Consider the following 17549-nt stretch of genomic DNA (forward strand, 5'->3'; position numbering starts at 1 on the left):
GAATGCACAGAGATGCCGTGATGAGATCCTTAGGACCATTGTTGCGCCATTCATCCGCCGCCATCACCTCATGTTTGAGCATGATAATGCACGGCCCCATGTTGCAAGGATCTGTACACAATTCCTGGAAGCTGAAAATGTCCCAGTTCTTCCATGGCCTGCATACTTACCAGACACTTCACCCATTGAGCATGTTTGGGATGCTCTGGATCGACGTGTACAACAGCGTGTTCCAGTTCCCGCCAATATCTAGCAACTTCGCACAGTCATTGAAAATGATTGGGACAACATTCCACAGGCCATAATCAACAGCCTGATCAACTCTATGCGAAGGAGATGTGTTGCACTGCATGAGGCAAATGGTGGTCAGCTTTTTTTTAAGGTATCTGTGACCAACAGATGCATATCTGTATTCCAGTCATGTGAAATCCATAGATTAGGGCCTAATTAATTTATTTAAATTGACTGATTTCCTTATATGAACTGTAACTCATTCAAATCTTTGAAATGCTGCTTTTATATTTTTGTTCAGTGTAATATTTAAAGCACTAATGCAGTTTTTGTAAATTAGCTACGTAGGATCAGAATGACAGTCAACATGTTGTATGCTACGTCATATAAAAACATGCCTGCCCTGAATCAGAACTGCTGAATGCAGTGGGCAAATGTGAGCAGGGAACATTTTATAACAGCTTTGAATAGAAAGGCAGAGACATCTAGTGGTTCTTCAGAGACACAATAATCCTAAATACGCTGCACACCTCATTACTATAGAAAACACATATTAAACATGTAACGAATTTAAATTAAGGGACCATATACAAAGTCTATTGTTGGAAATTAGTTTGATTGTTGACTTGGGAGGACATTTTCAAAACATACATTTTCTGCTTTTATCAGAGAACATACTTATTTGTGTGTTTCTTATCTTCATCAGTTGCATCTAAATAACAAATACACAATTACACATGAATGAACACATGAATAATAATTAAAATAGTGACTATAATTACCTTGCCTACTGTTTATTACAGCTGTATAAACTATCCATAAACGTATAAGCCTAGTTAACAGTTTATAAACTATTTATAGACCATTTTAGGGTAGCGTTACCTAGCCTACTGTCTCTTAAATAATAATAAAATGTTTCTAAACATGTTATAACGTATAGCTTTATAAAACATCTAATATAAAATGTTTATGTAACAACTACCCGTTTGACTTCAATCTTCCCTTTTTAAACAATAAAATGTTTTACCCTCACTGTCATTATATATGATAATAAAAAGTATTGTTTTATAAATAAAAAATTCTGACAGTTTCCATATTTTTCATTTGAATGGAAAACGGCTCATTGAATCCGTTTCTACCGGGCAGAGACTGTCCGTTTGGGAGTGGCCTCTGTAGTAAAAGTCCAGCCCCCTGAAAACAAACCATATTTCAATAGCAAATCCAGTGTCGATATGGCTGAGTTGTAACTTTTGAGCATACAATTTTTATAACGGCGTCTAAAGCCTTGAAAGATGTGATCACATAGATGTGATCGCGTAGGCTAACAGTCCCAAAAAAAATCTGTGGAACTCGGTCAGATAATTTTTTTCACTAGAAACAGCTGCCTACTGCTGCTCCTCCTACAAACTACATTGATTGATTCAACATCGTGTAACGGTACATACTTCGTCCTGTTTCGTCTGAGGTAAGAACGAAATCGTCCCTTCGGTCGTTACAATGCACCATTATCAAGGATTATAACGGGAACACGGTTAGAGCGAGATTCAATGTCATTGTGTCTGCAATAGCCTAGTCTAATGCAACAGTGTTTTATTGCTTCTATTGGTTGTGTAGCCACTAGCCAGTTGTTGGGGGAAAACCTCGTGCTACTGCCACAGTGATACTGCTACTGCTTCTTATTCAGCACCGGTGAGCAAATGTGTAGCTATATCATCATACATTTCATACATCATGAAGAGGGTCTTACATTATAGAATTTACGAAACGAGCTCGAGCGATGAACAGGCCATGGAGGTGGGTCCTTCGATTTCAGGGCTTTTGTCTCGTGGCTATAGCTGTGTGCCTGGCTATAAAACCATTGTACAGTGATCTACCAACAAATAAGGATAGCCTAATATCGAAACTTGCAATTTAACCTAAATGTAAGAAAATGTATGCCTGTTTATTCTCAACCATGCCTATTATTGCCTACCCTCCTAAACGCCCCTTTCATACCTAGCCAATGCGTCGTGGCCATTGGTAATGTCATTGAAAATGTCATCATTATCGAATTACTGTAGCCAACCTTTGAACCCAAGGAAAACTATTATCAATGCTTTGGTAGCAGTCTAATATTCAAATTGACAATATTATGCCTTTTATCAAAATAAGAAGCATTGTTATTGTCATCAATTACAGCCTCCAAATAGGAATAACTATTTATTCTTGGAGTATGAGAATATGAGTGAGATTATCCAGTGGCTATTTACCATACCAGTGGTGGAAAAAGTACTCAATTGTCATACTTAGTAAGGATACCTTAATAGAAAATGACTCAAGTAAAAGTGACAGTCACCCAGTAAAACACTACTTGAGTAAAAGTCTAAAAGTATTTGGTTTTAAATCTACTTAAGTATCAAAAGTAAAAGTATAAATCATTTCAAATTCCTTATATTAAGCAAACCAGACTACACAATTTTCATGTTTTTTTTTTAATTAAGGGATAGCCAGGGGCACACTGCAACAGATATAATTTACAAACAAAGCATTTGTGTTTAGTGAGTCCGCCAGACCAGAGGTAGTAGGGATGACCAGGGATGTTCTCTTGATAAGTGTGTGAATTGGACCACCTGTCAACATGTAATGACTACTTTTGGGTGTCAGGGAAAATGTATGGAGTAAAAAGTACATTATTTTCTTTAGGAATGTAGTGAAGTAAAAGTAAAAGTTGCCAAAAATATAAATAGTAAAGAAAAGTACTGATACCCCAAAAAACTACTTAAGTAGTACTTTAAAGTATTTTTATTTAAATACTTTACACCACTGCTAATTACAGTAGCCTCTGGCAGTCAACACACTTTACACATCATGCACATATTTGATCTAGATATATTAGCTCAGACACTAACTTTCCAGGAAGAAAAGCAAACCCAACTTTCTCTAATAATATATGACACAAGGACAAGGTTATTTCATTATTAATGGTGATAGTGGTTTGATAACTGTAGTCTGGATGAACCCAAAATTAAACTAGGCTACATGCAAGTTAGAGAGAAGAAGGTACAGTAAAACAGGTCTTCATCCCAGATGGTACCCTATTCCCTATATAGTGCACTACTTTTGACCAGGGCCCATAGGGTGTCATTTGGCATGTAATCTATGATAATATGCCAGTGGGAGGCTCAGTACTGTGCAGTAAGTCAGCGTTTGTTGCATTTCAATCTACTAATGGGTTTCAAATGTTTCCCGACACTGATTTGGCCAGCAACCATGTAAATCTATCATTCTGCAGTCTTTGGGATAAAAACAGATTTGACCGAAAGGATATGATGATGTACTGCAGTGGTTTGTGTATCATTCAGTTCAGTGAAGACAAGACATGTTATTGATAACAGCCCAAATGGGTAATCCTCCCCCCGCTTGTTTAGCAGAATCAAGTAAGTTTATTAGTGTATTTGACGCTAACGGAATACAATAGAACAGAACAGTTACACTTCCTTCTTCCTACTTCATAACTTGATACTGTAGCCTACCTAAGTGCCTGGAGATTGTTTTGATCTCACAAAGTAATAAGGTATGTCTTGATTCCACATTAGGGGATGATTCGTTTGTCAATATGATTGTCAATATTGAGCTAGTTGCAACTTATCTATAGTGTTGACTTGTTCTTATCTCTTTGTCCTCATTACAGAACATGGGCCCAGAAGGAAAGGTTTGAAGGAGGTATCTGTGATTTCTAGGAAGGTAAATCATCTTGGCTTTTCATTGTATCATTTGGCTTTTCATTGACAAAGTGATCACAGTTCTAAATGTTATGTTGTGTGTGTGTGTGAGTGATCATGTCAGTATTATTATGTGCGTCACCTGCTTTGCTATACCTACATCTTTACTTTTCAGACTGAAGGGCGGAACTTGCCAGGATGGATGCCACCAACATACTGCCCATTCTGAAGAAACGCCTAGCCTTCTTGTCAGGTAATAACATGCTCCAATCAGTCAAAAATGGATATGTTTACTGTTAACTGAAATGGCTTTTTGGAATGGCCTGCACTGCATTTACATTGTAACATTGTAACATTGCCAGTGATCATCTTTAAAAAGAAATGCCCAAAAGTAGTGCCACATCCACTAATTACTATTAGTAATTATAGTATTACTACTATGCGTTGGTCCTAGCTCATGCAACTGGCCCAAGAACTTTCTGTGTTGCTTATTGAACAATTCCAGTCAGTGAAATAACAGTACAGCAATGAGAGTGAGCATTATCAAAGAAGTAGAAGGCAGGCAGAGTAGACAAAAAAATACACTTGCAGGCTCATATTAATCCCAGGATTGTCAAGCTTTATGTGTACCACACATCTAACTCTCACTTTCATCACGTTGTTTAATCATCATAGTTGTACAAGGGCACAACCATTTGAAGTTGCAGTGGTATTGACGTGTCCTCCTCCCTCTCTAGCCTCTGAAGGGAGTGTAGTGTAGTGCAGTAGTTCTTGGTCTAGGAGTGTAGTAGCTAGTCCTTGGTGGTCTGATAAATACCCCTCTCTACTCTTGGTGCTGGCAGGCAGTGTGTTGTGATGAAGGTGAATGATAATGGCCTGTTCTGCCCTGCCTGCTGCCCGAATCAGTTTTCTCATCATGTGGATGACTCTGATTTGAAGGTCACGGCATCAGGACTGCATCAGAGAGGGACTCTCCAGAGATGCTGAGTGTTCAGAATACTGTTGAAGGTCTCACTGACTTACCAGGCGCTAGATACACAACACAACGAAGGCTTGTGGCATTAGAATAGAATATATCTTTATTCTACTTGTGACACTGAAAGTCTAATGAAAGCTAATAGTTCAGTTCACAAATATTGACAATATATAATTTGTTTTGATGGTAATAGCTATTATTATCTTGTTTGCTACTAAGATAACAATGTTTTGGATTGAGCTGCTGTACGTTATATACTTCACACTGATTTCTTTAGAGAGTGAATGGGGTTTCTCTTGAGATTGAGTTTCTAATTTTGGCAAAATAGTTTAGACATAAATGTTTGAATACTTCAACATTTGCCAGTGAGCGTTAAATAAAGACTTCTGCTAGTTTAAAATTGTTTTGTTGTTATTTCCAGACTGGAAAAGGTCTCAAACAGACGCATAATTGTTTCAGGAAAATCACAACACTCAATCATGTGGTTTTCCGTGTTTAGACTCTTACACATATAAAAGAAAAACAATGAACAAAGCTGCTGCTTTTCATTCAGGGAAGTGTTGTGACAAGGTTACTGCCTGACTCACTCTGGCTTGACAGAAGACTAACTTTGATGAGGAGTTGCTTTTACTTCTCTAGTCATCAAGTGTATGTACATGACTATACCGCTGACTGACTCACACTGGCTTGACAGAAGACTAACTTTGACAAAGAGCTATTGCTTTTACATCACTGACTCATAGTGGACACTAAACTAACTTTGATGAGAACAAGAGTTGTTGCTTTTACCATTTTAGCCTTGACATGTGGTTCATCCCCCTCACAATTATACAGATATGTTATGAGAAATGAGAGCTTTTTATGGGCCTTTTTGTTAGTTTTGGTGTTCGGCAGGGTGTTTGTTGGCTGTTCACGCTCACAGTTTTTCTTGAGGCATGTCGTAGTTCGGTAGCTGTAGGGGTGGGAACTATGGACAGGATTCTTCAATGAAGTGTTTGCTGTCATTCAACGAGAGAGATTAGAGAGCTCAGCAGCAACGAGACCCTACTGTCTGCAGTGCACTACTAGTTTTCATGCACATTTTTTCACTTGAAAAGTACTACACCCAACATCTTAGCTAAAGTCCTCTTCTGCAAAAACGTCAAAATTTATAACAGATTTATGTTAGATTCATTCGGACTATTCAAATCAAATCAAATTGTCACATATGTCGAATACAACAGGTGTAGACCTCACAGTGAAACGCTTACTTACAATCCCTTAACCAACAATGCAGTTAAGAAAAATACCTAAAATAAATTAAGAAATAAAAGTAACAAACAATTAATAATAACAATAGCGGGGCTATATACAGGGGGTATCGGTACAGAGTCAATGTGCGGGGGCACCGGTTAGTCAAGGTAATTGAGGTAGTATGTACATGTAGGTAGAGTTATTAAAGTGACTATGCATAGATAATAACAGAGAGTAGCAGCAGCGTTAAAGGGGGGGGTGGCAATGCAAATAGTCTGGGTATCCATTTGATTAGATGTCCAGGAGTATTATGGCTTGGGGGTAGAAGCTGTTTAGAAGCCTCTAGACTTGGCACTCCGGTACTGCTTGCCGTGTGGTAGCAGACAGAACAGTCTATGACTAGGGTGGCTGGAGTCTTTGACAATTTTTAGGGCTTTCCTCAGACACTGCGTGGTATAGAGATCCTGGATGGCAGGAAGCTTGGCCCCAGTGATGTATTGGGCCGTACGCACTACCCTCTGTAGTGCCTTGCGGTCGTAGGCCGAGCAGTTGCCATACCAGGCAGTGAGATGCAACCAGTCAGGATGCTCTCGATGGTGCAGCTGTAGAACATTTTGAGGATCTGAGGACCCATGCCAAAACTTTTCAGTCTCCTGAGAGGGAATAGGTTTTGTTGTGCCCTCTTCATGACTGTCTTGGTGTGCTTGGACCATGTTAATTTAATGGTGATGTGGACGCCAAGGAACTTGAAGCTCTCAACCTGCTCCACCACAGCCCTGTCGATGAGAATAGGGGCGTGCTCGGTCCTCCTTTTCCAAGAGGGACAAACAACTGTAATCAGTGATTCCCCTTTCGCCTCTCCAAAAAATATGATGAAAAAAAAACGATATATAGTGACAAGAAAAAGTATGTGAAACCTTTGGAATTACCTGGATTTCTGCATAAATTGGTCATAACATGTGATCTGATCTTCATCTAAGTCACAACAATAGACAAACACAGTGTGCTTAAACTAATAACACACAAATTATTGTACTTTTCTTGTGTATATTGAATACACCATTTAAACATTCACAGTGTAGGTTGGGAAAAGTATTTGAACCCCTCGGCTAATGACTTCTCCAAAAGGAGTCAGCTAAACTGGAGTCATATATATATATATATATATATATATATATATATTTAATATACTGCTCAAAAAAATAAAGGGAACACTATAATAACACATCCTAGATCTGAATGAATGAAATAATCTTATTAAATACTTGTTTCTTTACATAGTTGAATGTGCTGACAACAAAATCACACAAAAATAATCAATGGAAATCCAATTTATCAACCCATGGAGGTCTGGATTTGGAGTCACACTCAAAATTAAAGTGGAAAACCACACTACAGGCTGATCCAACTTTGATGTAATGTCCTTAACACAAGTCAAAATGAGGCTCAGTAGTGTGTGTGGCCTCCACGTGCCTGTATGACCTCCCTACAGCGCCTGGGCATGCTCCTGATGAGGTGGCGGATGGTCTCCTGAGGGATCTCCTCCCAGACCAAAGCATCCGCCAACTCCTGGACAGTCTGTGGTGCAACGTGGCGTTGGTGGATGGAGCGAGACATGATGTCCCAGATGTGCTCAATTGGATTCAGGTCTGGGGAACGGGCGGGCCAGTCCATAGCATCAATGCCTTCCTCTTGCAGGAACTGCTGACACACTCCAGCCACATGAGGTCTAGCATTGTCTTGCATTAGGAGGAACCCAGGGCCAACCGCACCAGCATATGGTCTCACAAGGGGTCTGAGGATCTCATCTCGGTACCTAATGGCAGTCAGGCTACCTCTGGCGAGCACATGGAGGGCTGTGCGGCCCCCCAAAGAAATGCCACCCCACACCATGACTGACCCACCGCCAAACCGGTCATGCTGGAGGATGTTGCAGGCAGCAGAACGTTCTCCACGGCGTCTCCAGACTGTCACGTCTGTCACCTGTGCTCAGTGTGAACCTGCTTTCATCTGTGAAGAGCACAGGGCGCCAGTGGCGAATTTTCCAATCTTGGTGTTCTCTGGCAAATGCCAAACGTCCTGCACGGTGTTGGGCTGTAAGCACAACCCCCACCTGTGGACGTCGGGCCCTCATACCACCCTCATAGAGTCTGTTTCTGACCGTTTGAGCAGACACATGCACATTTGTGGCCTGCTGGAGGTCATTTTTTAGGGCTCTGGTGTATTGTCTTCCATCACTTATCTGTTACTTATCTGTTACACTTATTCGAAAAATTGAGAATAAATAAATGAGTTGAGAGAAATAATTTTTGTAATTTAGTTGCCTAATAATTCTGCACACTAATAGTTGCCTAATAATTGTGCACACTTATATACACTGCTCAAAAAAATAAAGGGAACACTTAAACAACACAATGTAACTCCAAGTCAATCACACTTCTGTGAAATCAAACTGTCCACTTAGGAAGCAACACTGATTGACAATAAATTTCACATGCTGTTGTGCAAATGGAATAGACAACAGGTGGAAATTATAGGCAATTAACAAGACACCCCCAATAAAGGAGTGGTTCTGCAGGTGGGGACCACAGACCACTTCTCAGTTCCTTTGCTTCCTGGCTGATGTTTTGGTCACTTTTGAATGCTGGCGGTGCTTTCACTCTAGTGGTAGCATGAGACGAAGTCTACAACCCACACAAGTGGCTCAGGTAGTGCAGCTCATACAGGATGGCACATCAATGCGAGCTGTGGCAAGAAGGTTTGCTGTGTCTGTCAGCGTAGTGTCCAGAGCATGGAGGCGCTACCAGGAGACAGGCCAGTACATCAGGAAACGTGGAGGAGGCCGTAGGAGGGCAACAACCCAGCAGCAGGACCGCTACCTCCGCCTTTGTGCAAGGAGGAGTAGGAGGAGCACTGCCAGAGCCCTACAAAATGACCTCCAGCAGGCCACAAATGTGCATGTGTCTGCTCAAACGGTCAGAAACAGACTCCATGAGGGTGGTATGAGGGCCCGACGTCCACAGGTGGGGGTTGTGCTTACAGCCCAACACCGTGCAGGACGTTTGGTATTTGCCAGAGAACACCAAGATTGGAAAATTCGCCACTGGCGCCCTGTGCTCTTCACAGATGAAAGCAGGTTCACACTGAGCACGTGACAGACGTGACAGAGTCTGGAGACGCCGTGGAGAACGTTCTGCTGCCTGCAACATCCTCCAGCATGACCGGTTTGGCGGTGGGTCAGTCATGGTGTGGGGTGGCATTTCTTTGGGGGGCCGCACAGCCCTCCAAGTGCTCGCCAGAGGTAGCCTGACTGCCATTAGGTACCGAGATGAGATCCTCAGACCCCTTGTGAGACCATATGCTGGTGCGGTTGGCCCTGGGTTCCTCCTCATGCAAGACAATGCTAGACCTCATGTGGCTGGAGTGTGTCAGCAGTTCCTGCAAGAGGAAGGCATTGATGCTATGGACTGGCCCGCCCGTTCCCCAGACCTGAATCCAATTGAGCACATCTGGGACATCATGTCTCGCTCCATCCACCAACGCCACGTTGCACCACAGACTGTCCAGGAGTTGGCGGATGCTTTAGTCCAGGTCTGGGAGGAGATCCCTCAGGACACCATCCGCCACCTCATCAGGAGCATGCCCAGGCGTTGTAGGGAGGTCATACAGGCACGTGGAGACCACACACACTACTGAGCCTCATTTTGACTTGTTTTAAGGACATTACATCAAAGTTGGATCAGCCTGTAGTGTGGTTTTCCACTTTAATTTTGAGTGTGACTCCAAATCCAGACCTCCATGGGTTGATAAATTGGATTTCCATTGATTATCTTTGTGTGATTTTGTTGTCAGCACATTCAACTATGTAAAGAAAAAAGTATTTAATAAGATTATTTCTTTCATTCAGATCTAGGATGTGTTGTTTAAGTGTTCCCTTTTTTTTTTGAGCAGTGTATATATATATATATATATATATATATATATATATTGTATTTTTATTTTATTTCATTTGGATGGTAAAGCATTTTCAGTGTAAACTTAAATGACTAAAACCACATATAAAGTATGTAGAAAAGATAATGGAGCTATATATTTTTAAATAAGATCATCTTTGAGAACTTATAATCACCAAAATAAAAAATAGAGTCATGGAGAATTGCTTTTCCCCATAATGTCATGGCATGTGCTGCCCATAGATTTTGTTATAATATTTGAGTCACTTAGAAAGGAGGTAACGGCATAAGCCATTGCAAAATATCTAGAATTGCTGGAAACAACAAACTTTTGTCTCTGCGGCAAAGAGGTCCTCAACATTTTTGGATCGGAGTCAAAAGTAGTGCACAAATAGGGCACCATTTGGGATGCACCCAGAGGCAGAGCTCCCACCATCATTGCAGCTCTCCTTGGCATTAACAAGACGCTACTCCTCCTTTAATAGTTGATTCTTGACAGGCCGTACTTATAATACTTGGTTCTGCCTGACCTTCTCCAAACCTGCCGTTATATGACTGTTATTTTACACACAATTTTTAGTGTGCATTCTCTGAAGATTCATTGTTAATGACTCGTACAATGAATCCATGTAGATACCTTAGAATTACGATTAGAACGGCCTTGGAACCTCTGACCATGGCAATTTGACTGGTACACTAATGGGTACACCCACTACGGAAAATACACCAGGTCTCTCTTGAAAAATAGATTTTATTTCAATGAGAAATACAATTATTTATTTCATTTTTATTTCTGCATAAGGTGACTAAGAGTTTATTTTCTGGTTGTTTCACATTCACAGGAGGCAAGGACAGACGCAGTGGGCTGATCCTTACCATTCCACTATGTACAGAACAGACCAGTATGGAGGAGCTCAGCTCCACGTTGGATTACCTCCTTGGCATCCCCAGGTAAGATCCCATTACTAGCACACCCTGTATTATCATCATTGACTTATATACATCTAGACACATACACTGAGAGAACAAAATATTAGGAACACCTTCCTAATATTGAGTTGCACCCCCTTTTGCCCTCAGAACAGCCTCAATTCGTCGGGACATGGACTCTACAAGGTGTTGAAAGCGTTTCACAGGGATGCTGGCCCATGTTGACTCCAATGCGTCCCACAGTTGTGTCAAGTTGGCTGGATTTCCTTTGGGTGGTGAACCATTCTTGATACACACGTGAAACTGCTGAGTGTGAAAAACCCATCAGCGTTGCAGTTCTTGACACACTCAAACCGGTGTGCCTGGCACCTAACACTTAAATATTTTGTCTTGCCCATTCACCCTCTGAATGGCACACATACACAATCCATGTCTCAATTGGCTCAAGGCTTAAAAATGAACCTGTCTCCTCCCCTTCATCTACACTGATTAGAGATGTATAAAAGAAGATTGTCAGTATATAAGGACACCTTGTGCTGGCCCCCGTGTGGAGAGGGAAGTAGCTGGAGGTAACATTGTTGGTGCGAACAAAAGCGATTGTGGATAATTACAAAATCTAAATCCAGGAAAGGAATGAGGGATGTAGGGTATTTTATCTGTTCACGGGGAAGAGAGACTGCAGAATCTTCAAACAACAACTTATAAGATTTGCAAAAATGGAGCGGTTAACTATGCACTTCAACAATGCATAGTTAAGGACCAACGAACAGAGTTGGCTCTCAGCTGTCAAAGAAAAGTCCAACCTCTTTGTCTATGTGGTAGTTAGCAGATGTGTGCAAACAGGGGTGGGGAACAGAGTGTATAAAAGGCATTTAGCTTGTCTGTGTAGATTAAGCTAGCTGACATTGCCAACATCGTGTGTTCCTTCCTGCAAGATTCCACACAGAGGATTTCCTGCAGCTAGTACAAACGGGATGTCACATACTGCGGTCGCACCCGGCTCTAATCTGTATGCCCAGATGTATAGCTAAGTCACACAAGACAACAAGCCTGCATAAGCAAAAAACATACACTAGCGGTCAAAAGTTTTAGAACACCTACTCATTCAAAGGTTTTTCTTTATTTTTACTATTTTTGACATTGTAGAACTATGAAATAACACATATGGAATCATGTAGTAACCAAAAAATTGTTAAAGAAATCAAAATATATTTTATTTTATATGACAGATTTGCACATTCTTGACATTCTCTCAATCAGCTTCAGCTGGAATGCTTTTCCAACAGTCTTGAAGGAGTTCCCACATATGCTGAGCACTTGTGTGCTGCTTTTCCTTCACTCTGCGGGTTGACTCATCACAAACCACCTCAATTTGGTTGTGGTCATGGGATTGTGGAGGCCAAGTCATTTGATGCAGTACTCAATCACTCTCCTTCTTGGTAAAATAGCCCTTACACAGCCTGGAGGTGTGTTGGGTTATTGTCCTGTTGAAAAACAAATGATAGTCCCACTGAGCCCAAACCAGATGGAATGGCATATCGCTGCAGAATGCTGTGGTAGCCATGCTGGTTAAGTGTGCCTTGAATTCTAAATAAATCACAGACAGTGTCAATAGCATAGCACCCCCATACCGTAACACCTCCTCCATCCTTTATGGCGGGCAAGTCTCTTCTTCTTATTGGTGTCCTTTGGTAGTGGTTTCTTTGAAGCAATTTGACCATGAAGGCCTGATGTCTGTAACTTGAACTCTGTGAAGCATTTATTTGGGCTGCAATTTTTGGGGCTGGTAACTCTAATGAACTTATCCTCTGCAGCAGAGGTAACTCTGGGTCTTCCATTCCTGTGGCGGTCCTCATGAGAGTCAGTTTCATCATAGCTGTTCTTGCCATAATATGGACTTGATTTTTTACCAAATAGGGCCATCATCTGTATACCACCTCTACCTTGTCACAACACAATTGATTGGTTCGAACACATTAAGAAGGAAAGAAATTCCACAAATGAACTTCTAACAAGGCACACCTATTAATTGAAATGCATTCCAGGTGACTACCGCATGAAGCTGGTTGAGAGAATGCCAAGAGTGTGCAAAGCTGTCATCAAGGCAAGGTGGCTATTTGAAGAATCTCAAATATAACGTATATTTTGATTTGTTTAATACTTTTTTTGGTTATTACATGATTCCATATGTGTAATTTCATAGTTGTGATGTCTTCACTATTATTCTACAATGTAGAAAATAGTAAAAATAAAGAAAAACCCTAGAATGAGTAGGTGTTCTAAAACTTTTGACCAATAGTGTATAACAATGGTCAATTTTCTGAGTAAAAACAGCATAGTATGTCTAATGTAATTTTCCACTAGATTTCCTCCATTTTGAGACTAAGTCTCAACCTAAAGGAAAATTACTCACAAGCATTTTCATCAAACAAGCATTAACATGATTTGGAAATAGGGAACAGGAAAGACTTTCTTACACTTAGCACATGACAATTGTAAATTACCTCCGTTGTCATTGAGTTTCATACCTTCACGTAGTGCAATTCATTCTCAGAAGGGGGAAATGAACGTATGAATTAAACATAACATCAGTACATTCTTTATCACCACACACAAGGGTATCGCTTCGTTGACACTGTCTACATAGCCATGGGATCACCATTTACATGACCTGCATCGTGGGCATGGCCTATAGACATGCTGCAACATTAACTCAATGTTTTTACCTTGGTGTTATGGATTATCATCGTCTTCATCAGACATGTAATCAGCCATAGGAAATAAATCAAGTAAATAGGTTTCTGGGGCATCTCCTTCAGGGGTCAGTAATGGCATGGAAAGAATTGTGTCTACGGTTTTGCTGCACAATTTCTAAAACTTCTTAGGGCTAGGCGTCCCGCTAGCGGGACAACTTCCGGTGAAACTGGAGGCCGCACAATTCAAATAAATAATCATAAAAATCAGGATATTAAACATTTAGGGACATACAAGTGTCTTATATCAGTTGAAAGCTTAAATTCTTGTTAATCTAACTGCACTGTCTGATTTACAGTAGCCATTACAGTGAAAGCATGCCATGCGATTGTTTGAGGATGGCGCCACACGTGAAAATATTTTCCAAGTTTCATAAATTCACAAATAGCGATTAAATATTCACTTACTTTTTGAAAATCTTCCTCTGATTTGTCATCCAAAGGGTCCCAGCTATGACATGTAGTGTCGTTTTGTTAGATAAAATCCTTCTTTATATCCCAAAAAGTCTGTTTTGTTGGCGCCATCGATTTGAGTAATCCACTCGTTCAGAGAAAGGAATCCAAAAATCTACTCCTAAACTTTGTTTCAACAAGTCAAAATACATTTCTATTTACTCCACAGATACCCTAAAATGTAATCAAACTATAATATTTCTTACGGAAAGAAGTATGTTCAATAGGAAACCGATTTTAGCAGGTGCATTCTGTCTTCATCACGCGCGGATACACGAATTTCCAAGATTGTGTCCCTCTACTAAAACTGTTATTTCTTATTCGTTTTGGAAGTTACCAGCCTGAAACCTTGATAATAGACTGCTGACCCTGTCGAATTGCATCCTGGGAGCTATAATTCAGTATGCCCCTATATTTTCCAATGTAAGAGCATGGGCTCTCCAAAACAACATTCCGGTTGGTTTTCCTTTGGATTTTCTCCTACCATATATATTGTGTTATATTCTCCTACATTATTTTAACATTTCCACAAACTTCAATGTGTTTTCTTTCCAATGGTACCAATTATATGCATATCCTGGCTTCAGGGCCTGAGCAACAGGCAGTTCACTTTGGGCACGTCAGTCAGGTGGAAATTGAGAAAAAAGGGGCCTAGCCCTAAGAAGTTTTAACATAAGTTATAATAAGCATTATTGCAAAAAAGATAACTAAGCCATAAATCAACCAATGAAATACTGTTGAAACCATTTTGCAAATTTGCTTATACTCCCTTATCATACTGGTGACCTCCCCGCAGAGTTAGACCTTAGGAAGAAATTCCAACCGTACAGTAGACCCAATCTGGTGAAATTTGTATCAAAACAAACAAAGACAAAAACAAACAAATAACACAACAACAGCAATACACTTCTTCATATAAACTGGAGGTGGGAAAAAAGTTTCTTTGTTTTATAAGCAGACATGTGAAGAAACACATTTGCATATTTACCAAAAGCCCCAGGGGACCGGTAATTAAAAAACAACAACACTGCCTGTTCAATAAAAAATAAACAAATTAGAATAACAAATCAAATTATAATTACAACTCTTTATAACTCCATAAGGTAATAATTGTATCCCATAAGGTAATGGTAAAATAGACTAGAGACAGGTGTCCCTCAGGCCAGCGCTCTCTCTCTCTCTTTCTCCTTTTCATTTTCCAAATCACACATAGGACTATTGTTCAATGATAAACTTCTTCCTAAGTATTAGCGTTTACATATCCCATTTAAATCTCACCCAATGTCTTCTGTCTTTCTATTGAGGGTGATTAGGCCTCACCAGGAAGTCAGAATATAGGTCATTCAACCCCTTTTAAAGGTTTTCTTTCTCTTTTCGTTGGAGCAGATAGCCAGAGCGAATTTACCACCCACATTAACAATGTCCATTGAGAACGCACAACAACTATACCATTTAGCTAAGCTAAGAATGACATGAAAAATCAAGTCAATAAATGTTGGGTAGTTGGATAGCATATAGTTAATATACTGACAAGTTTGATGTATTAGTAGCCAACCAACGTTAGGTAGCTAGCAAATATATATTACCGGTACATACTGCTGTAATGATATTCTATGTGGTTCATAAGGATAGAGTAACTAACAAATTGTCAGCCAACATAACGTGTAACGTAACTTATTTGAAAAGTCATTACTTTATAACATTGCTCAACATTTTCTTTACTTTTGTCATAATTAGTTAAAGCAATTAATTTTTATCCACTCTTGTTGGACTTCTAATGCATATTATCCGCCATTTTAAAATGTTGTGAAGCCACGCCCATTTTCAGAATGGGCGTGGCTTCAGAAATACTTTGTATTTTGCCGAATGTAGTACGACATCCGGGAACATTTGGCATACTACTATGACCAATAAGTATACTAAATACTCAATTTACGTCACTAACGGTACGGTTAGTGCGATTCTGCTGAGTACATCTAATATTTTTGGTTTTATCGGTTTTGCTTTTTTGTTATAGAATGCTAACATCAAAACGCTGGTGTATTGAGCTTTTGATTTTTCTTATATGTCATTGTGCCAACTCACAATAGCATCACTGAATTATTTATTAGATTAGAATTTTTCCATCGGCAGGGAAATGCTGCCCAATTTTATCCATGATTAGATTTTTTTCATATTCATGCCGAATTGGTAGAATGCTCTTGCGCTTTTTTTTGTGCCTTTATGGCTTTGTTATAGTTTACCTTTTCTATTCCTACTTTTACAGGAGTGTCAGAAACAACAGATGACATTTCAATGGTGGTTATTTTTGCGCCTCTCAACGGTGTCGAGAGTGTCTAGATTTCCTCACTCACGGCTCTAATATATGTCAATTTAAAAAAAAATTCAAGGTTGTGATACCCACTTCCACGGAGAGTAGATATGGTATTTGTACCTTTTAATTGGTCACGGCACCTGATACCTTGTATTAGAACTAATACTGAAGCGTCTTCCAATTTACTACTGGAGAATACAGAAGACCTAATGTCTTATACCAGTGTCACGCTTCAAATATCACTGTTGTTGACAACACTTATTACCAAAATTAGAGTCTATAATATAAATCTCTTGTCAATACACACACACTCAGGAAACAAAAAACAAACACACAAAACATACGTTTTTGGTTAAGAACATCTTCCTTTCTTATAATTTACAAGGAGTCATTTCTTCTCCGTCAAAATATTTTTTAATTACTCTATGTAATTTTACATTTTGTACCCACATGGTAGTTCCTCCTATGCAATTTCCATGTAGGTTTTAAATGTTTTGTATTACATTTGTATTAAATAGTATCTGCAAAACACCAGTCTCAATGTCAACAGTGAAGAGGCAACTCCGGAATGCTGGCCTTCTAGGCAGAGTTCCTCTGTCCAGTGTCTGTGTTCTTTTGCCCATCTTAATCTTTTCTTTTTTTTTGGCATGTCTGAGATATGGCTTTTTCTTTGCAACTCTGCCTAGGCCAGCATCCTGGAGTCGCCTCTTCACTGTTGACGTTGAGACTGGTGTTTTGCAGGTACTATTTGATGAAATTGTTCTGTGAAGGGAGGAGTACACAGCATTGGACGAGATCTTCAGTTTCTTGGAAATTTCTCGCATGGAATAGCCTTAATTTCTCAGAACAAGAATAGACTGACAAGTTTCAGAAGAAAGTTCTTTGTTTATGGCCACTTTGAGCCTGTAATCGAACCCACAAATGCTGATGCTCCAGATACTCAACTAGTCCAAAGAAGGCCAGTGTTATTGCTTCTTTAATTAGCACAACAGTTTTCAGCTGTGC

General features: G+C 39.9%; 1 protein-coding gene across 3 annotated transcripts in view; it reads left to right on the forward strand.

Moving 5' to 3' along the window:
* The first annotated feature begins 1419 nt into the window (after positions 1–1419).
* Positions 1420–17549, forward strand: part of LOC106582273 (SEC14 domain and spectrin repeat-containing protein 1) — a 61475-nt gene continuing 45345 nt past the window's right edge. For 2 of the 3 annotated variants that reach the window (XM_014165177.2, XM_014165179.2), the window contains exons 1-4: positions 1420–1696; positions 3902–3954; positions 4108–4185; positions 10937–11045. In XM_014165177.2, coding sequence (XP_014020652.2) covers positions 4131–4185; positions 10937–11045 — 164 coding nt within the window. In that variant the 5' untranslated portion in view covers positions 1420–1696; positions 3902–3954; positions 4108–4130. Of the gene's footprint in view, positions 1697–1845; positions 1921–3901; positions 3955–4107; positions 4186–10936; positions 11046–17549 lie in introns of all 3 variants that reach the window. The other variant, XM_014165178.2, reaches the window with a different exon arrangement.

This window comes from Salmo salar, chromosome ssa21 (assembly GCF_905237065.1).
Source record: "Salmo salar chromosome ssa21, Ssal_v3.1, whole genome shotgun sequence".
NCBI classification, from domain to species: domain Eukaryota; kingdom Metazoa; phylum Chordata; class Actinopteri; order Salmoniformes; family Salmonidae; genus Salmo; species Salmo salar.